Here is a 21,321-nt window from a genome sequence, read left to right as displayed (position 1 = left end):
TGACGCCCACTCGCCGCCCCGCGAGTGGGCATCGTCACGCTGACGCAATAATTCATTTTTTTAAAATTCGAATTAAATAAAAAAAAATAAATAAATAAAAAAAGTGAAACGGTAATATTACCGTTAATAGCCGTTTTTCCTTATTTTATTTATTTTTATTTTTTACTCTATAAATACTCCTAATTCATCCTCATTTCACACACAACTACATATCTATTCTTCCCAAATCATCTCCATTTCCTCTCCAATTTTCATCTAACATCTCATCACAAAATGTCCGGCGACGGAAACTTCTGCGGTGGCGGCTTCGGCGGGTGGGATCTCAACTCGTTTGGCGACTGGGGGAGCATGTACAACACATTGGGTGGTTCCGGTTCGTCGACGCCTGGCACCCAGGGTTCGTCGACGCCGGGGGGGTACCAACCACCCAATTTTGATGTTGATGCATATGCCCGTCCCTCCGCCCCGCGGTATTCGCAGGGATTATCCGAGATTCGGGAGGATTATCCAGTTCAACCCACTCCGGAAGAAGGCCGAGGCGGGGGAAGCTCCAGGGCGGAGGCCGAGGCGGACGAGGAGGAGGAGGAGGATCTAGGCCGGCATCCGTACGGCCCCAAAGAAACGCTGGTGGTGTACAACGCCTGGATCAGCGTCTCGTACGATCCCATCGTTGGGAATCAACAACCCCGGAAGTGCTTCTTGGAAAAGGTCACCGAGGCCTACCACGAGATTAAGCCGAAAAAGACTCGCCGCCGCACATATAAGATGCTCCGCGCTCACTTTGACCGAGTCGACAGAGAGGTCAATCGATTCTGCGTCATCCATAAGAATGAAGCGGCTCATTACCAAAGCGGAGCTACGGGAGCCGACATTCTGAGGTCGGTTTTGCGGGTCTACTTCGACGACACCGGCAAACAATTCAAATATGTCGATGTTTGGGAGGACGTCAAAGACGAGGAAAGGTGGGCCGGCGGTGTGCGGTCCAGCACGGGCTCGACGTCGAAGCGCACGAAGCACACGGCGAGTGGCCAATACTCGTCTGGTGAGGGTGGTTCGGGCAGCGGGCCACAAGAGTTTGCCTCGCAGGAGGTTGAGACCCTGGCAGATGATGCCGGGGGATTCTCTCGTAGGTGCCGTCGGCTGCAAGGGAGAAATGCGGCGAAGGCGGCTAGAGGGAGGAAGGGCAGAGCCGAATAAAGCCACGCGGGCTCGGGCTCGGGGGGACCCCCAACTCCCTTATGGCCATGTACATGACTGCCACAATGGCGGACACTTCCCGCTTTACGTCCGCCCAATACCAAGCCTGGCTTAACGGAGTTACGTTTATGGCGGCACAACTTGGCATTCTGCCTCCTCACAGCTTCAGTGCACCTCCACCGCCTCCGGGGGATGATTCGCCAGCGGAGTAGTTTTTTTTAATTTTCTGTAAAATTGTATTTTAAATTATGCCATTTTTATTTTTTTAGGATTTTAATTATGTCTTTTTTTATTTTTTTGAATTTTAAGTTGTATTTTTTTTATGTTCTAATTTTATTTTATTTTTAATGAAGTGTGTTTTTTTAATTGAATTTGGTTGAAAATGAAAATAAAAAATGAAATTGAATGAATAGTAATTTAAGAGACGGTTAAGGGACGGAGGGTTGCAGGTTCCGTCCCTTAGTTAAGGGATGGAGTAAAAAAGTACAGTGGGGCCCGCAAATAGTAATTTAATGGACGGTTTAGTGACAGCGTTGTGGATGGCCTTAGGCCATCTGCAACGTTGTCTCTTATTCGTCCCTTAACCGTCTCTTAAATTACTATTCTTGGGCCCCACTGTATTTTTTTACTCCATCTCTTAACTAAGGGACGAAACCTGCAACCCTCCATCGGGCTTTGATTATGTTGAAGCGCGTTTGGAGAACCCCGAAGGCCCTCTCCACATCCTTGTGAGCAGCCTCCTGCTTCTGCGCAAAAAGAGTCTGCTTTGCGTTCACAGGGCTGTTGCACGTCTTCACGAAGGTTGGCCACTTCGGGTAGATGCCGTCGGCAAGATAGTACCCCATTTTATACCGCCGGTTGTTAGCGATGAAGTTGATGGCCGACGCTTTACCATCCAAAACTTCGGCGAAGAGGTCGGATTGGTGGAGCACGTTTATGTCGTTGTTCGATCCGGGGACCCCGAAGTACGCATGCCAGATCCATAGCTGGCAGTCGGCAACGGCCTCGAGTATAAAGGTAGGGTGGGTGCCTTTGTGGACGCTAGTGTACGACCCCATCCAAGCCACAGTGCAATTCTTTCATTGCCAGTGCATGCAATCGACGCTGCCAAGCATCCCGGGGAATCCGTGCACTTCTTCGTGAAGGTGGAGCAGAAACTGACAATCTGTCGTGCTTGGCCTCAGGAGAAATTCGTCGGTGAAGGCTGCCCGGACGCCTTTGCAGAATTAGATCAAGCACATTCTCCTAGTGCTTTCTCCAATGTGGAGGTATTCGTCAAACACATCCGCCGTTTGTCCAGTCGCAAGTTGACGGATTGCTGCAGTACATTTCTGCAGCGTCGTGTGGCTGGGACGGCCGACGGCGTCGAACCTTTCTTGGAAGAACTCTTCCCGAGCTGCCAATGTATTTGCGATGTGGAGAAATAGCGGTTTCCACGTGCGGAAACGTCGACGGAAGTAGGTATCTCCCCAAACCGGGTTATCGCTGAAGTAGTTGCGGACTAACCTTTCGGCAGCTTCCTCCCGGTTACGATGGATGTAAGTCCGGGAGCGTCTTTGGGGCGGCGCGGCTTCCTCCGCCTCCCGGCGTCGATCTTCTTCAAGTGATTCTTCCATTATTCGACGCATTTGCTCATATGGATCCATTAGATCGATTAACTTTGGGGGAAGAATAAAAGAGTTGATTTGAGATGAAAATTGGAGTTGAAAGAGAGATGATTTGAGAAGAATAGATGTGTGTTTGTGTTTGAAATGAGGATGAAATAGGAGTATTTATAGAGTAAAAAAATAAAATAAAATTTAAAAAAATAGGAAAACGGTCGAAAAACGGTAATATTACCGTTTTTCGAATTAATTTTTTTTTATTAAATTTGAATTTAAAAAAATGATTTATTGCGTCAGCGTGACGAAACCCACTCGCGGGGCGGCGAGTGGGCGTCACGCATGGCGCCGGAGCGCGCCACGTCGCGCGCGTGGCGCAACGTCTCGGAGAGACGGGTGTCTCGGCGGGCTGGGGACGCGACGGGACGCTGCAACGCATCCCGCGCGCGTCTAGTCACGGCGGAACGTGCTTCGAGCCACCCGCATAACGCATTGCGATTGGCCTAAGTCTCTCGTACTTTTTTCTTTTTTTAATTATTTTATTATTTGTCCTCCCACCGTCCTAATCCTATCTACCCCTCTTAAAATGAAATTTCTCTTGGTCGCTGTTAGGTAGTTGTAATGGATTAATATCAAAATTGATTGCATATGATCTGGCATAATATACGTTTATATACGGATATGATGGATTAACTAAATCAGCAAACTGAAATAAATGAGATCCCATCTCTATTTAAACACTAGCCCTCTTCCATCTTCTTCCACAAACCACTCTCAAATCTCTCCTCTTACACCACACCACAGCAGCAATGGCGATCAAGGTCTACGGCCACCCTTTCTCCCCCGCAGCGAAAAGGGTTCTTGTCGCTCTAGCAGAAAAAGGCCTCGATTACGAGCACATACTCATCGATTTAGCCACCGGCCAGCAGAAGAAGGACCCCTTGATCTCAATCAATGTACGCATAATTCTGTGTGTTTTCACCTTCTTTATTTTGTTTTTTATTTTCTGTTAATTTCACCCACATTTGTTGCTCCGATTCAGCCATTCGGTCAGGTGCCCGGATTCCAAGATGGCGATTTGCAGCTCTTCGGTAAAAATAATAAATATTGCACTCCACCTGTTCGATAAATTAACTGTGGAAATCATAGATATGATTTGTATAGATAACTCGATTATCTTGGAGTAACATGACAAAAGAAGAATGACCTAAAATATGCGTTTTTATCATGTTTTGCTTATTTATCTTTCCTACCAAACTGCCCCCTTGATATTGCAGAATCACGGGCCATAACGAGATATATCGCGCATGCATACGCAAACAAGGGAACTCCACTGATCTCGGAGGATCCGAAGAAGATGGCGGTCATCGGAGTTTGGCTGGAAGTGGAAGCTCAGAAATTCGACACGGCCGGCCAGAAACTGAGCTTCGAGATTCTGGTGAAGCCCATCAAGGGACTGCCTGTGGACGACGCTGTGATCGAAGAGGGCCAGGCCCAGTTGGCAGCGGTTCTCGACATTTACGAGGCCCGGTTGGGAAAATCCAAGTATTTGGGTGGCGACGAGTTCTCGTTGGCCGATCTGCACCACATTCCGATAGTTGCCAACTTGTTGAAAACCAAGGTTAAGACGCTGTTCGACGCCCGCCCCGCCGTTGCAGCCTGGGCCGCCACCCTCTTGGCCCGGCCCGCTTGGCAGAAGATTAATGCTTAGCTCCGCCTTTTATCTATCCTGGTTGCATGGAGAGCTCTTCTATGCCCAAAACTCTATTTGTCTACTTATTTTAAGTAATACTCCCTATGAGGTTATTACAGGAAATTTGCATTGACAAAATAGTAAAATTAATTAACCAATAAACATAAATAAAGAAGTTTACGTAAATCAATGTGTGTTTGTATTAAATTATTTTTTGACCCGCTACAAAGTGATTCCATAGCTTTATTATTTCTTTTTTTTGTCTTAATTACTAAGTATCAAAATTATCTACACAAAATTAGGTTTTGTATTAGCAAGGCCAACAAACAAGTAAAGCCGTACAGCTCGTTAGATTAGAGGCCGGGTTCTATAATTAAATATGCAGAAAATAGTTGTGTATTTATTATTTGAATATTTTATTTGTAATAACTCTATTAAAATATGATTCGATCTAAATATCTAATCATTGGATCATCATCATGGTAAAACAGTCAAAAATCACCCGAAATTACTCGTGATTAGTGTTAAATATCATTAGTTCATATGGTAAAGATTGACAAAATATCTTCACTATTCATGGATTCAGCCACACTTTTATTCATATTTTATTTTCTACTCTTAGCTAAAACACAACACCTACAACCATGTTCTTCCCCAAGAGCATACTTTTTACTTTTAATAAGCCCCACTGTGTTATTCAATTTTAAAACTACAATTACTAAAAGCATTTCATTTATAATAATTTTTTTTACAATTTCCGAAATGACATTACAAATTTCTAAATAATAAAAAATTACATAATTCAAATCCTAAAAAGTTTAAATTGTACTCTTTAGCTAAAGAATTGGCCGAGCTTAGAGTGCAGGTTGATCAAATGGACACGTCAAAGAGAGAGGATCCGGTCCCACCGACCTCCATCATAGCGGTCACCAAACCCGACACTTTTCCCGCTCCCACTGAGGATGTCAATTATGTACAACAAGGAGGCGGTCCCAATAGACCTTATAATAACAACAATTATCGCCCTGGCCAGGGGGCGGTAATTTTAATAATTATAATGGGAACCGTCCTCATCCCAACCTTTCATATTAACAACAATTTCTTGCAACCCCCTGTAGGGTTTAATATAAGCAAATGTGGGGTAGTTGAGCCCGTGAAGAAGGAGGAAATTATGACCAAGGGATCATGAAGATTTTGGAGGTGCTAGTGTAAGATAGAAAGACCAATGACACCAAGATTGAGGTCGTTGAAGCAAGGTTGAACAACCTTGAGGCCGGAATCAACACCATTGCCACCGCCGTTACCAATATCAAGAATCAAATGGACCAAGTCCAACAAAGGATAGAGGAGGACAAGACAAAGGTAGCAGCACGAGTGGCCGACATCAACAAAAAGTGGGTTGCAAAGCAGAAAACAGGCGAAGTCAGCAACTCCGGGATGAATTCTGGGGTATGCCCGACGCCCAGCGGACCGTTGCACGCTCCGCAACGGGCCGCTACCGAAGAGTCAGTAGCACCCGCGAAAGATGGACTCGTGCGGCATAATGGGATTATACTCCCTTTCCAGCCAAAGAGGAAGTTTAAGCTTGAAGAGCAATTCAATCACTTTTTAAACATGTTTTGTAAGGTCCATACTAATATCCCTCTTGTTGAATCGTTGCAGGAAATACCTAGGTATGCAAAGCTACTAAGGGAGGCCGTGTTAAAGAAGAAGAAGCCTACAAAAGCCGACCTTAAGTTGCCTCATCACTGCAGCGAAATCATTCAAAGGGAGAAGGCCGTAAAGCAAAGGGATCCTGGCCAGTTCATCATTAGGTACTCAATTAGGCAAGGAAAGGTGGACAAGGCTCTCTGCAATCTAGGAGCGAGCATAAACATCATTCCACTAAAGTACTATGAAAAGCTTAACATCGGACCACTCAAAACATCGGATGTGATCATAAGGTTGGCCGATAACTCCGCAATCAATGCGGTGGGCGATCGAGGATGTGTTGGTAAAGGTAGATGATTTTATTTTCCTTGCCGACTTCATTGTTCTTGATATGAAAGTAGAAAGAATGTGCCTCTAATCTTAGGCAGAGATTTTCTAGCCACATGCAAAGCTCTTATTGATGTAGGTAGGGGGAGATCACGATTAGTGACAATGTTAGCAAGTCCACCTACAAGATAGATAGCGCAATGCTTAAGTATGAAAAGGTGCAACAAGCAAAGATGGAGTATGAATGCAGGGTGGTCATGATGACCGACACAACAAAGCCTCGTGGACCACTAGAAGGGGAAGATCTTTCTAACCCTTCTATTTTTGTTGTTAACGCTTTGCCCCAAGCTCCTAAAAATGGCAAGCTTAATCCTCCAAAGGTTCCGTCGCAGGAAAAATCAAAGAAGAAGAAAAGGAGAACTCAACCTCAAGTCGACCCCGAAATTTACGTGATCAAGACCGCGAAAGGGAAATACAAATGGTGGAAAAAGTTGGGCACTAAATTGGTCCAATTCACGGTTTTCAGCACTAGGGTCGTCGATTCGCCCACCTAGTTGGGTTATTTCAGGTCGAGCCAACGACTTAAAACAAGGCGCTTGTTGGGAGGCAACCCAATTTGTTTATCTTTATTTTCGTTATTTACATTTTTTTGTAATTTTCATGCTTTTTACACATAAATAATAATAACAATAATAATAATAATAATAATAATAAAAATTAACTCGTAGCAGCCGCTGCACAATCCACAGCGGTCGCTACTCTTTTACACGTGTGCAGGTACAGGCCAGGCCTTAGGGCGGGCCTAGGGCGGGCTGCAGCGGCCCAAAGAGATGCGCCGTTTTTCAGAAGGCTTGCAGCGGTCGCTGCGACAAGGTCAGTGACACGAACTGCCTCTATAAAGGTAAGTTTTCTCATTCAAATTTTTATCTTTTCTCTCCATTCTTCCTTGCACACGACCCCAACTCAATTTCATCATCAATTTCACACACCCACACTCTCGTTCATCCATTGCATCTCAATTCTCAAGCTTTCATCGAGCAATTTCACTCCAATACAAGGTATGAATCCTATCTTTGATTTCTGAGTTAGTTTCAATTCTTTCATGAATTTTACTCTCTATTGTTGAATTGTTTGGATGCAAAGCATGCTTTAGTATGGAGGATGAGTGTGATGATGTTTTTACTTATTTTTCATGGTTAGATTTTTTCTAGCGTGGTGAATTGTTGGTTTTTGTTGGTGAATTCCCTCTTGTTCTTCATTATTTATAAATTGCAATCATGTTCATAGCATTGTGAGGCTATTATTACTTCCATGAATTGCATACTTGTGTAAATTATAGAGATTGTTGTTTTGTGATATTTATGTTGATACGTCTCTGCATGGGGGATTAATTCACGTTGGGGGATGGATTGTTGTTGTCTTTGGGGTTGATTTGGTTCTACATGTTCACATGCTACACTTTAGAACACATATTGATACAAGATTGCATTTCATTGTTGAATTTTGATTTATGTATGGTTAAGGGCAAGTTTAGGGGAAACCCTTGTTTGTCTATTTGTTTGGTGCTCTTTTAAGAGCTTGATTTTATTTTTTAGGAAGATGACAACAAGAGGCAAGCCCGAAAACGCGAAGTGCTATGGAATTAGCCTTCTGATGGATGACCACAAGGCAATGTAGAAGAAGATCTTGGCTAGAGATACGATGCCTTCTCGGTACCCACACGAGCTTCCCCTCGCTACCTTGGGGATTCTCGAGGACTTTTGGGCGTTATGCAACGTCGGGGATGGGAATGGGTTGAGCCACATTTCCAAGGGAGGTGGTCGTACTACATGAGACTCACTTTGGAGTTTCTTAGCACCTTCAAGGTGCACACAAATCACCGTTCCCGCATCCCCAAGATGATAGACTTCCGCCTCGGCAACCACAACCACACCTTCTCCATGGAGGATCTTTGCTAGGTGTTTCATTGTTACAACCTCAACCCCTGCGAAGAAGTGGAGTACGACTACTCTGATGTTTGGGGTGCCATGACTATAGAGGGAGAGGACTTCATCCCGGCTTATGCCAAGTCTTCCTCCATCCGCAATCCCGTCCTAAGGTACCTCCACCGGGCTATGACTCAATTGATGTTTGCTCGGACAGACGGTGGAGGCGTCTCCCAAACCGAGTTAGATGTGATGTGGAGTCTCCTCAACAAGAAGAGGATCAACTTTGGAATCCTCTTCACCATTTACGTCGACCGCATCTTGAAGAAGGATGGGAGCACCATTTGTTGCGGGGGTTTGATCACGGCGATTGCCGAACACATTGGCATCCCGACTACGAACTTCACTCCGGACATAGGTGAGATGTACATCACCTATGAAGTGTTCTTTGCGGTTGGACTTTTGAAGACCGACTCGAGTGGGCAAGCTTTCTTTCTTCAAGTAGAGCGAGGTCACTTTCCCGTTCCAATCCCATATTTGACTAAGGTCGAAACGTGGGAAAACAAGGCTAATTGCAAGCTCGACACCACCGCCCACCGGAGAGCCATTGAGGCAAACCCCATTCAAGGGGAGTTTAGGAAGAGGAACATGCCGATGCGCACCCTCGTCTTCGACCCCGAGGAGGACTCTGCCTTCGACGCCATTGATCAATACCACGAGGGCGGAGAGCATTCACATGCTCAAGGAAGTGGGGCACCGTCGCAAGAAGAAGAAGAAGAAGAAGAAGAAGAAGATGAAGTTGAAGGCCACCGCAATAGGAGGAACCGACGACGAGGGAGGCCGAATCCTACCGAAAAGTTCCAAGACGACACCTCCGACCAACTAGGAGAGATATTCTCCTACATGCAAAACATGTCCAACACTTGGGACAACTGTTGGGTGAAGCAACAAGTCAACACCTTCAATCAACAAGGTTGCGAGGCGCAAGGCGATTGGCGGACAGCAGAGCAAGATTTTTTAGAGGCTCAAAGGCTCGCGGATGTACAACAACGTCAACAAACCGCCGAGCTCCAAATGATGGCCGCCGAGGCTCGAGCGGAGCGCCAAACCATGAGGGGCGACATCGCCTATCTTATTGGCGCCTTTGACGACCTCAACGCTCGTTTCCCTCCGCCTCCTCAAGAATGATGAAGTCAAGCTCATGACTTAAAATGAGCACTTGTATTATATTTGTTTTGGTTTTAAGACAATCTATTTTTATGTCTTGACAATTTTTACTTGAGTTTTTTAGTACTTTTTGGTTTAACTTCGTTTTTGTGTTGAATGAAAATTTTCGCAGGTTTCTGGATTCTCGCCAGCGACCGCTGCAATGTCCGCAACGGCCCGCTGGCCACCTTCTGGAAAGGTTCTGACTCGTCGCAGCGACCGCTGGTGGACACCCAGCGACCACTGTCCAAATGCAGTTTCCAGCGTGATTTTTAAAATTTTTCGAATTTTCACCCCGTCCAGCCACTACGCGAAATTTTCAAGGTATGTTTTCTTTCAATAATTTACTCACGTCCCTACTAACTCTACAAACTTATTTTACACTTTGTTGTAAATAAGTTTGAGGGGATGAAGTGGTGGACCGTGAGTTTAGGGTTTTGTTTTAGGTTTTTAGTTTAAGTTTTTGTTTTTTAAAAAAAATTCCCAAAGGTGAATCCATGTCACGAACTTAGCATGAAGAACTTAGAAACACGTATGCTTAGGGACACGTTAGACCGAGTTTCCATTGATATAAAGTTTGTTTCATCTTTGATTCAGTATGGCTTGGCGTCTTGATTTGATGGTTTTGTGAAAAGGTGCATAATTAGCGAATTGCTTGTTCGCCTTGAGTCATGCTTATACCTTGTGAGATTTGAGCCTAATTTCTTTCTTGTGTGATTTATCTGCATTCATGTACATGTTTCTAGAACTTGCTCCTAGTCTGCCTAAGTTTACATAGTGTTTAAGTTGATTTAGGAGGATGTTAGACCATCTTTTCTTAGCTACTTTTATTCCCAAATTTTTAACCCTCTCAAAAATATTTCCCTTTGGAGCCAATTTTGAGCTTTTAAGCCTATTCTTTGGAAGCCAAATAAATGGGGACAATTCCTTGGGTTAGTTTAATTTTTATTATATTTTGTAAAGGAATTTGAGAGATAAGGAGGAAAGTTATAAAAATAGTGTGCTTAAATATAGAAAAGTACAAGTTGTGAAATAGAAAAAACTTCAAAAGTGTGCTTAATCTAGAAAGGATGCTTATGAGAAAGAAAAAAAAGAAAGAAAGGTTGTGATAAGAAAAGAAAAATCAAAGGTTTGGAAAATGAGTTGAAGGAGAAAAATAAGTGTTAAAAGTATCTTGGGTTTTAGAAAAGTGGAGTCACTTTAACTCTACTTGGGATATTTTTATGTTTGGGTCACTTTTTAGCCAAATATTCCTCACCTACCAAAGAGCCTACATTACAACAAAAAATAAAGACCTTTCGGACTTTTGATGCTTAATCACATCTAGTAGAGGAAAGATTAGACTTTGAGCAAGCCTATGGTAAACATTGCATGATACACTTTGCCATATATTCCTCACTTTAAGAGTGAGAGATAAATCACTTCCCATCTTTGGAAGTTTGCCACATGTGAGTGCATGATTTCAAGGTGTTCCACGAGTTAGTAATGAAAGTTCACTAATAAGCCTTGCTTGATTTGATTGCATTAATTTATGCTTAGTCTATATTTTCCATTCTTTGAGGCAATTATGACGTTTAGTCCTTATGCATTTCGTGCGTCTATTTTGTGTCTTTATTGTTTTGTTCGAGGACAAACAAAAATGTAAGTTTGGGGGAGTTGATACGCTCGGATTTTGCACTGTTTTAAGGCCTTTATTTGGTCTGTTCTAATGTCAAAATCACAATTCATGTCCACATTTTGCGTATTTTCTTTATTTTGGTATTTTGACGTGTTTTGTGAGAAATGTGCATATTTGAGCCTTAAAAGACAGTAAAAAGTCGAAGTTGGAAATATGGAGTTTTCGAGACGCTCAGCGGTACGCTGCAACTCATACAGCGAACGATGGGGCCCAACGACCGCTGAGCCAGTAGCGGTCCGCTCCGGAGAAAGTTAGGCTGAAACGAAGAACACGCTCAACGACCGCTGGGTAGTGCTCCTCACCTTGATAGTGTTGACACAGATTCACTGATAGTAGTATATGAATGGCTGAAACCCGGTTGATGATTACCGGGTCGGTGGATTGGTGTTCTGCTTACCAAACAGTGGAATAGGCGTGAAGGAAATGTGTTTCAGCCTATTTCAAAGCTACCAAACAAACCCTTAGAAGTACTATAAATAACCGGTCATATCTACCCCAACAATTAGGACAAATCATCATACATATACACTGATCTGCGCCCCGATATTTCCATTGAGTAAAGTAACTAACTCTCTCCTCTCTTCTCTCTCCTCTCTCCTCTCTCCTCTCTCCCTCCTCAATGGTAATCCGTAATCTCCTTTCCGCTCTGTATATGTAAATGTACGTTTTTTTTTGTCAAAACAAGGAGTATATGGGATCTATGTTTTCCAGCTCATCGTTCTTGTTGTCATAATAAGCCTAATACCTCTGATTCGAGACACTGATTTTGGGTCTTAGGGTTCTACTTTTTTTTACATTGGTCCATGTGGATGTATGTGGTTGGGTGTTTTCGCTAAAATTTTACTAATGTGTTCTTATTTTATCTTTATTGTTGAACAACAATGTGCCCTCATTTCTCTCTGTTACTGTTATGATAAACTATTTATTGTTGTTTTTTTGTTTTGGTTTGGTTTTTTGGAGAATGAAATTGATATGACCACGAGTGCTAGATGTAAAGGGTCTTCACTTTGGCGTGAGCCATAGATTGATTGGGGCCCAAAGATGAAAGAGAAGACATGCCAAGGATCCAACAAAGCTAGAGGATCTCCCGAGGATGCGAGGAATAGAGAAGGCCCGGATTTGAGGACAAATCATTTCCAAGAAGGGGAGGATGATACGACCATAGAAGCCGTGGATCAAAGTTCATTCCTGCAGCTGAATTTTATCAGTATTATTCCTGTCTAAATGACTTCCAAAAGCTTTGAAACTGCCACCGTTGTCTTCGTCTTCTAGAGAGCTTCGCGTGAGTATCTTACACGCCTCAATCAAAGTCCGGAGGATGGAGTTATGGCCGTTTTACGGAAGTCGCGCAGTGCAGAAAAAGTTCCACCAGGGCGGGTGGCTACCCGAAGGCATGGTGGAATCAGCAATTTCCACCCGGACGGGTGGCTTTCGGTCACCAAATTCCACCCGGGAGGGTGGCCACCCGAAGGCATGGCGGAATCAGCGATTTCCACCCGGGCGGGTGGCCCACGCAGAAGCTAAATTTTGTGGGCCTTTTTCTTGGAATTTGACCTTCAACTATAAATAGGACTTTATCTGTTTTCTTCTTTGGTTGATTAATGAATTAAGATATCTCCTTTGTGAGTTTTTCCTCTTTGAGGATTGTATCAAATTCCTTCTTTGAAAGTTGCTTGTTTCAATTCCATAGATTGATTCAAGTAGATGTATGCATCAATGGAGTGTATCCATTGAGTAGTGGAGCCAAGGCGTGATAGGGCTAATAAAAGTTGCCTAGGGTTGTCTCCATCTTCTTGGTTAAGGTCCTATGGTTGTAGCTCTTTTATCTCATCGTTATACACATGCTTTCCTTTTCTAATCTACCATCATTTCTATTTTAGATTCAATTTTTATGGTTGGATCTACTTTATCCTTTGTTTTATTGAAAAATTGAAAATCAATCTCACAAAAATATCTAGATCAAACATCATAAAAGGGTAATTTCCTTGGATAATGGATCTCACACTACTTGGATTCACGTCAGAAATGATGATTATAGTAATTGTTTGATAGCTAGTACTAGCTTTATCTGACCATTCTTTCCAATTAACTGCTTTATAACTATGTATTGAGCTTGAAATGAATTTTTTTTCTTGACAAATATTAGGAAATCAAACAAGCCATAGCTTATGATCCAAAAATGAATCAAGACTTACCATCAGAAATCGTCTCAGATATCCTTTTGAGACTTCCTCTTGAAAACGTTGTAACTTGAAAATGTGTTTGCAAGCAATGGCTCAATGTGGCTGAGACTGACGATTTTGTTCAGTCTCATCTTTCTAAATCTGCTCCCACTACTTCCGTCCTAGTTGTCTCAATGTCGGGTACAGATTCAAATTGGTTCAATGTTTTCAAATTGGAAGACGAGCACGAGCACGAGCATGGGCACAAACACGATCCCATCTTCAAGTTTGATTTCCCTCAAGCATCGACAATACAGGGTTCTGCCAACGGTTTGCTTCTTCTGAAAAATCCTTTTCTTGATCATCTTTACTTATGCAATCCGATCACCCGTGAATTTGTTGAGCTCAGTGGGCCCCACACTCGCCCTCGGGGTGATTGTTATGGATTTGGCGTGGGCAAAATAAGCGGACAACATAAGGTTGTCTATCTTAATCCTAAATCCAAATGTCTTGTATACGCTCTTGAAACAGGATCCTCATGGAGACGCATTGAAGCTATCCCCTCGTTCGATCACTGTTACAGTTCTGTTGGTGCATTTGTTAACGGCAATCTCCATTGGCTAGTTTCGAGTGGGCGGAAACCTCCTTATATTTGTTGTTTTGATGTCGAGATAGAATGTTTTAGCACATTATCTGCACCTATTGAAAGATATTATGGAAAGTTGTATACTTTAGGGGATTGCTTGTGTTTTGGTGAAGCTGAACCATATGAAGACGATCATGTGATCTGGTTGTTGAGGGAATATGAACAGGTCGAGAATGGTTGGAGTGATCTACATGTTATCTTGCCAAAAGAATCTTATTATGGTACAGATGGATACAATCATTTTCAGTCTATCAAAGTTTATGCAAATGGTGACATGTTAATTTTATGGGATGAGAAGCTGTTTGCATACTATTGCAACAAGGAGAAAATCATGCGAGAAATTGGTTTGTTTGGTAAATTGCAGGATGATTGTTTCTATATCAACTCTATTCTTCTCGCTCCAAATTTTCTTTCACTCAAAATAAATTTGGGTATAGAGAATGTCATGTCACTTTAGTTTGAACTAGTATTTTCTTTTATTTATCATTGGGGTTGAATTTTTCTTATGTAGACTATTCTAAATCATTTAGCTTGTACTCCATGAACGGGATGAGGATTGTTGTTGTATCAACTCAAATCTCTATCTGAATGTTGTTTTGAATCTCATTTTAGATTGTAGTACTGCATTTTTTATGTTGTACTAATTTACTTATGTTGATAATTCCAATTCATTCCACCCCCAATTGACTCCACTCCCAAAACTCTCGATCATGTCTACCCGCACCGTTCCCTCCAAAAACTCTCCCAAACCCACGGCAATCTCATGTTCTTACACCTCAGATTCCAACCAGACCTAGTCGTCTCATCCGCCGACAAATCCCGTGACATTTTCAAGCACCACGACCTCGCCTTCTCGGGCTGGCCCGCTCTCTACGTGAAAAAATGGAAAAAGAGAAATTAGTTTGAAAATAGTAAAAAAAAACGTCAAACATGATTATATAGACAAAGATTTCTGATCATATTTATATTCTATGAAGTACTAGAAATATAAAAACACCCATGTTTAGAGGTGTTTTTAAAGTTACCAGAAATATTAAATGAAAATCGAATGATGTAATGCAATTCAAAATTCAAGAACAACATTGAACTAAGTAAATTTTTAGAAAAAAGTTCAACCCATATTATAAAAAAATATGAAAAAGATAAAGTTTTGCCGAATAAACAAAAAAGTAAGTTCGTGTGTATTTTTTCAAAACTAAAATTGGTAAAATAAACTGGATATAGCATTCCCTAAATTATTCGATCATACTCCATAATTTATTTAAGTATACTAGCATCATTTAATTGAGATCGTTTTAACATTTATATATGCAATAATATAATTAACGTAAATCACGTAGATTGACGAAAAAATATTAGGAATTTAGAAGCATTAATTTTATATGGAATGTGAGCTTGGGTATAAAACGTAATAAAGTGAAATTAATCTCATAAAATGCCATGAAGACCTTAATTTATCACTAACCGTACATAGCAGTATTATATGGAGTATATGATTGTGTAGAAATAAGGTTATTGTATTATTGATTCAAAAAGAGATTTGATATCAAATTATTCGGTTGAAATCAATATAAACATGTAGTGCCCACAACTATTGGCGCCACTACTGGTTGTCCATATATAAATATCATTGTCACCCAACTTCCTCAATACGACACGAAAGATGCTTTGAGATAATCAATTAATTAATCATATATGTATCATAGATGTTCGATTTCAATGGAGCTTACTAATCCCCTCTTCCATTTCTCTGAGATAATACTATTATATCTTGCTTATTATTGTACTACAAAGTTACTTACACTTTGAATATGATTTCCCTAATTAAGTTAGAAGAAAGATACTCCTATATAGATATGATTCCTTTTGAAAAGTCAACTTTTTGAGGAAGGTATATATATGACATATGCACTTATGTAATTAGTCAACATGTGTGACATATGCACACATGCAATACCTACATATAAAACAATTCGGAATTTTCATCTATTTGATAGTAAAACTTAGAAGCAAAATGCCAAAATTAAGCAGATTTTAGTAGGTCCCACTTCCAATGTGGAGGAGTATTAAACTACTATAAATAACCGGCCCATATCTCCCACAGGCCACAGCAAACATCTCAATTAGAGCAAATCATCTTATATCTTCAATGACCATAAAAGTCCATGGCAGCGTCTTCTCGACTGCAACGTTGAGAGTTCGTGTTTGCCTTACTGAGAAATCTCTTGACTACGAGTTTATCCCCGTCGACCTTCGCTCTGGCCACCACAAGCTGGATTCTTTTCTTTCCCTCAATGTAATTCATCTTTCTTTTCCTTGGACTTATTTGATGAAAAATGCGTGTTCTTATCATGTTTTATTTATTTATCTTTTTTTATCAAACTGTTCTACTGATCATGTCTTCAAACATCTAATATAGCTAACATCTTTCATCTTTTCCTCTCTGCAGCCCTTCGGTCAAATCCCGGCCTTTCAAGATGGAGACCTCAACCTCTTCGGTAAACTCTCTCTCTCTCTCTCTCTCTCTCTCTCTCTCTCTCTCTCTCTCTCTCTCTCTCTGGATTAATTACACAACTAGTAGCATTGCCATGTGTGTGACTGGGTTCGTCTATGTATACCTGAACTCACATTAGCATGATTTCGTTTGCTTTGGTCTAAGTCCTCACAAAACTTCCGAAAGGCCTCATACTAATGGAATATGAGCTGCACTTATATATTGCTTGCACATTTTTTGAATTCTCTGATAGAGGAGAGTATTTATGTAACTAGTTTTTATGCAGAATCGAGGGCAATCACTCGGTACATCGCGCATTCATACGCCGGGAAAGGCATTCCACTAGTATCCTCAGCTGTGGAGGACGTTTGGGCGGAGGTGGAGGCTCAGAGGTATGAGCCACCAGCGGCGAAGCTGACGTGGGAGCTGGGAATCAAGCCCATGTTGGGAATGGCAACAGATGATGATGTTGTCAAGGCTCAAGAGGCCGAGCTGGCTAAGGTTCTTGACGTGTATGAGGCCCGCCTCGCCCACTCCAAATACTTGGGTGGGGAGGCCTTCTCTCTGGCTGACCTCCACCACCTCCCCACCTTGAAGTATCTTATGGCCTCGCCGGTTAAGGCGGTTTTCGACGCCCGCCCTCACGTGGCTGCTTGGGTGGCCGATATCATGGCTAGGCCATCCTGGCAGAAGGTTCTAGCTGAGTATTGAGCCTTTGGCTAATGTTTCATATCATCACCTTTCCATTATTTCATGATTTTATATGTTATAGCCAAGCCACTTATGGTCATGGAGTCTTTCAACTAAAAAATTTCCTACACTCTGTTCGAACTTCAAATGTTACTACTTGTTTCATTTACTGTATTTTGATATTCACGAATAGTAATAATAATAACAATAATACTGTGATGCCGTCTTTTGAATTTATATTCATTTGTGTATAAAAAAAATAACAATAATACTAATAATAAAGTTTGATTTATTGACTCAATGTGAGCCCACATGTATTTTAAAGGAAAAGAATTTTCATATTCAAATTTCAGTGTGCGCTAGTAAAATACTCCCACCCAAACAAACTCTATTTCATTCTGAAACGAAAATAAAGTTTTTACATCTACTGTTATCTTATTGTGGTCAAAATTGTAGTAGTATTTGCGTATACCTTTTTAATAACCACTAGTCCACTATAGTTTGACTAAAATGTTTTTACTGAATTTCTGCTTCGTTTGCCAACGAGCCCAAAGTCATTGATTTAATTGTTTGGACTTATAATTTGGATGGTATACGTACTCGACACCCACCAGAATTCGAAACGAAAATTGAGTATGTCACAAAAACTTAATCTACTACGGAGTACATTTGGCAAATTGAGATATCCATTGCCAAACATATATCCATCTCTATGTTATAAGCTGGAGATTAGATTCTAGTTAGGCCCAATTACCAAATAGACGTATACGTAGTGACGGCGGCGCCTATATCTAATGTGGTGCGTTAGAGCACCCGCGGGTGTCTCTTATCTCGTCCCTCCGAGACGAGACCCGCGCGAGACGCGTTGCAGCATCCCGTCTCGTCGCCATACCGCCGAGACGCCCGTCCCACCAAGACAGATGGCAAGCCAGCTCGCCAAGCGCGCGCGACGTGGCGCGCGATGGCATCACGCGTGACACCACTCGCTGGCCCGCGAGTGGGCTTCGTCACGCTGACGCAATAAATCATTTTTTTAAATTTTGAATTTAATAAATAAATAAATAATCAAACGGTAATATTACCATTTTCGACCGTTTTTTCTTTTATTTTTATTTTTTTTTATTTTTTTACTCTATAAATACTCCTATTTCATGCTCATTACACACACAAACACACATCTATTCTTCCCAAATCATATTCATTTCCTCTCCAATTTTCATCTAACCTCTCTAATTTTCATCACAAAATGTCTGGCGACGGAAACGAGGGCGGCTCCGGCGGGTTTGACATCAACGCGTTTGGCGACTGGGGGCATGTACAATGTATTGGGTGGTTCGGGTTCCGGTTCGTCGACGCCGGGCACCCAAGGCTTGTCGATGCCGGCGGGGTACCAACTACCCCATTTTGATGTTGATGCATACGCTCGTCCCTCCACCTCGAGGTATACGCAGGGATTATCCCAAATTCGAGAGGATTATCCGGATGAACCCACTCCGGAAGGAGGATGAGGCGGTGGAAGCTCCAGGGCATTCGACGCCGAGGAGGAAGCGACGGAGGCGACCGAGGAGGAGGATGAGGATGTAGGCCGGCATCCGTACAGCCGCAAGGATACGATGGCTGTATACAACGCCTGGATCAACGTCTAGTACGATTCCATCGTCGGGAATCAACAAACCCGGAAGTGCTTCTGGGAAAAGGTCACCGAGGTCTACAACGAGATTAAGCCGAAGGGGTCCCGCCGCCGCAAATTGAAGATGCTCCGCGCTCACTTTGATCGAGTCGACATAGAGGTCAAAAAATTCTACGGCATCTACAAGAACGAAGTGGCTCATTACCAAAGCGGAGCCACGGGAGCCGATATTCTGAGATCGGCTTTGCGAGTCTATTTCGACGACACCGGCAAAGAATTCAGACATGTCGATGTTTGGGAGGCCGTCAAAGACGAGGAAAGGTGGGTTGGCGGTGTCCAGTCCAGCACGGGCTCGACCTCGAAGCGCACGAAGCACGCGGCGGGTGGACAATACTCGTCTAGTGGGGGCGGTTTTGGCAGCGCCGCACAGGAGGTTGCCTCGCAGGAGGTTGAGGGAACGGCGGACGATGCAGGGGGTTCTCCTGTGGGCGCCGTCGGCCGCAAGGGACCAAGGCGGCCAGAGGGAGGAGGGGCCAAAGCGAATCAAGCCAGGCGGGCTCCAAAGGGCCGCCCTCCTCCTTAATGTCCATGTACTTCACCGCCACGATGGCGGACACTTCCCGCATGACGCTTGCCCAATTTCAAGCCCATCATGCTGGCCTTGTGTATCTGGCGGGTGACAAACACAGATTTTGCATGTTTTTAAGGACTATATTTGACTTGTTTTAAATATCAATCATGAAAATTATGTTCTTAAATTGCATATGTTATACATTTGGTATTTTTGACGTGTTTGTTGATAAATGATAGAAAAATATAGAAAAATGTGAAAAAAGGTCAAAGTGCAGCAGCCTCTGTTCGAGCCCATTCTGGAAGCGATTTTGAAGTCCAATCAGTACCTACTAGATACCAGTCTGTTCGTCTTCGAAAGACCTTCGCGTGGATACCTTAAACATCTAAATCGGAGTTCTGTGGAGAAAGTTATGGCCATTTTACAAACATCGCGCAGTGTAGCCAAAATCTGGCGGAAATTCACGGAAGAAAAGAAATTATTATATTGTGAAGCCAAATCTCTCCTATTTCTTGTAGGGCACGAAATTTATAAAAAAATAAACCTTTTTCCAGCCTATAAATACTCTGAACCTAATTCATAATCTTTATCTCGGAGCCTACAATCCTTCTTCATCTCTACACCTCTTTCCATTCCATAATACACACATAATTCATCCATGTTCCATTGGAGCGGAGCTCTGCAGATCCAGGCAAGAGAAAACTGAAGATTGAAGATTCAACCTTGGGTTTTATCAATTTCTTTCATGTCTCGTGCTTTAATTGTAGTTTTTACTTGTCTATGAGTATAACATCTTTTGTAGAATTTTTGTTATAGATATTCGATTGATTTTTCTTGTTAGCTCTTGCAGTTATTTGATTTATCTGGTGCTTTCTATGTTCAATTGATTAGCTACCTCTAGAATACATGTTAGAGTTGATTAGAGTACTCAGGAGACGAAATAATTGACTTCGAAAAATGGATAATTCACACCTTAATTCAATAGAACTCAGGAGAGTTTAGGTTTTAAGTGAGGTCTTTGATCTTATATGCTTTTAGGAGTTAGGGGTTTAAGGGTTAGAAGGGGACTTCAATCCTATCACCTAATCTACAGGTTTCTCACTTCGGGAGGGGGTTTAATCTATAATTGTGATCGACTTAATAGCTCTGGAGACCGTAATTCAAGGAAGTCGATTGTGTTTTTGGATCCTAAAATTCTACATTCTTAAGCCTGCTTTGTATGATTTCTTTTTATGTTTTCCATTTTTTTTGTTTATTTCTTTCAGTCTAGTTTAATTAATCAACCCAAAAATCACATGTCTCTAGATAGTATATGACGCTTAGTATATGGTAGTCAGTTGTAATCTTATTCCCTGTGTTCGATATCCGGTACTGACATTTAGCTATACTAGATTTACCTTGTATGCTTGCAGGTATTTTTAGTGATAATAAATAGTGCATCAGAGGGACAACTTGGTATTCTGCCTCCACCGCCTCTCTCGGGAAATGATTCGCCGGCGGAGTAGTTTTTATAATTTCTATAAAATTGTATTTTAAATTATGTCTTTTTTTATTTATTTTGCCACGAATATAATTATGTATTTTTTTTTGGATTTTAAGTTGTAATTTTATTTTATTTAGTGAAGTGTGTTTTTATTAATTGAATTTGTTGGAAATAAAAATAAAAAAATGAAATTGAATGAATAGTTAAGGGATGAGATAATTAAGAGACGGATAAGAGATGGAGGGTTGCAGGTTCTGTCTCTTAGTTAAGAGATGGAGTGAAAAGTACAGTGGGGCACATGAATAGTTAAGAGATGAGACGGTTAAGAGACGGATAAGAGATAGTGTTGCGGATGGCCTAAGAGATGG

At 42.0% G+C, this 21,321-nt stretch overlaps 3 protein-coding genes and 1 long non-coding RNA gene across 4 annotated transcripts; all 4 read left to right on the top strand.

The window, feature by feature from the left end:
* Positions 1 to 3,428: 3,428 nt before the first annotated feature.
* Positions 3,429 to 4,677, top strand: LOC121811357 (glutathione S-transferase-like). The gene is made up of 3 exons (XM_042212200.1): positions 3,429 to 3,754; positions 3,841 to 3,889; positions 4,076 to 4,677. The coding sequence occupies exons 1-3, from the start codon at positions 3,608 to 3,610 to the stop codon at positions 4,507 to 4,509; spliced, it is 630 nt and encodes a 209-aa protein (XP_042068134.1). The 5' UTR covers positions 3,429 to 3,607; the 3' UTR covers positions 4,510 to 4,677.
* Positions 4,678 to 11,799: 7,122 nt separating this feature from the next.
* LOC121810889 lies at positions 11,800 to 13,135 on the top strand. The gene is made up of 2 exons (XR_006052469.1): positions 11,800 to 11,899; positions 12,238 to 13,135. It is a non-coding gene; the product is annotated as an uncharacterized LOC121810889 (long non-coding RNA).
* Positions 13,136 to 13,633: 498 nt separating this feature from the next.
* On the top strand, positions 13,634 to 14,542 carry LOC121810329 (F-box protein At5g49610-like). The gene has a single exon (XM_042211124.1). The coding sequence runs from the start codon at positions 13,634 to 13,636 to the stop codon at positions 14,540 to 14,542; it is 909 nt and encodes a 302-aa protein (XP_042067058.1).
* Positions 14,543 to 16,176: 1,634 nt separating this feature from the next.
* LOC121811098 (glutathione S-transferase PARB-like) lies at positions 16,177 to 17,488 on the top strand. The gene is made up of 3 exons (XM_042211896.1): positions 16,177 to 16,381; positions 16,535 to 16,583; positions 16,866 to 17,488. Exons 1-3 carry the CDS (start codon positions 16,235 to 16,237, stop codon positions 17,288 to 17,290), a joined length of 621 nt encoding a protein of 206 aa, XP_042067830.1. The 5' UTR covers positions 16,177 to 16,234; the 3' UTR covers positions 17,291 to 17,488.
* Positions 17,489 to 21,321: the final 3,833 nt, after the last annotated feature.

Source organism: Salvia splendens, chromosome 7, assembly GCF_004379255.2.
Source record: "Salvia splendens isolate huo1 chromosome 7, SspV2, whole genome shotgun sequence".
NCBI classification, from domain to species: domain Eukaryota; kingdom Viridiplantae; phylum Streptophyta; class Magnoliopsida; order Lamiales; family Lamiaceae; genus Salvia; species Salvia splendens.
This window is presented reverse-complemented; position numbering and strand designations above follow the sequence as displayed.

Coding starts and splice junctions, on each gene's coding strand:
- LOC121810329 (XM_042211124.1), top strand. CDS start 13,634: ATGTCGGGTACAGATTCAAATTGGTTCAATGTTTTCAAATTGGAAGAC.
- LOC121811357 (XM_042212200.1), top strand. CDS start 3,608: ATGGCGATCAAGGTCTACGGCCACCCTTTCTCCCCCGCAGCGAAAAGG. Junction 3,755..3,840: donor ACCCCTTGATCTCAATCAAT/GTACGCATAATT, acceptor GCTCCGATTCAG/CCATTCGGTCAGGTGCCCGG. Junction 3,890..4,075: donor TGGCGATTTGCAGCTCTTCG/GTAAAAATAATA, acceptor TTGATATTGCAG/AATCACGGGCCATAACGAGA.
- LOC121811098 (XM_042211896.1), top strand. CDS start 16,235: ATGACCATAAAAGTCCATGGCAGCGTCTTCTCGACTGCAACGTTGAGA. Junction 16,382..16,534: donor ATTCTTTTCTTTCCCTCAAT/GTAATTCATCTT, acceptor TCCTCTCTGCAG/CCCTTCGGTCAAATCCCGGC. Junction 16,584..16,865: donor TGGAGACCTCAACCTCTTCG/GTAAACTCTCTC, acceptor GTTTTTATGCAG/AATCGAGGGCAATCACTCGG.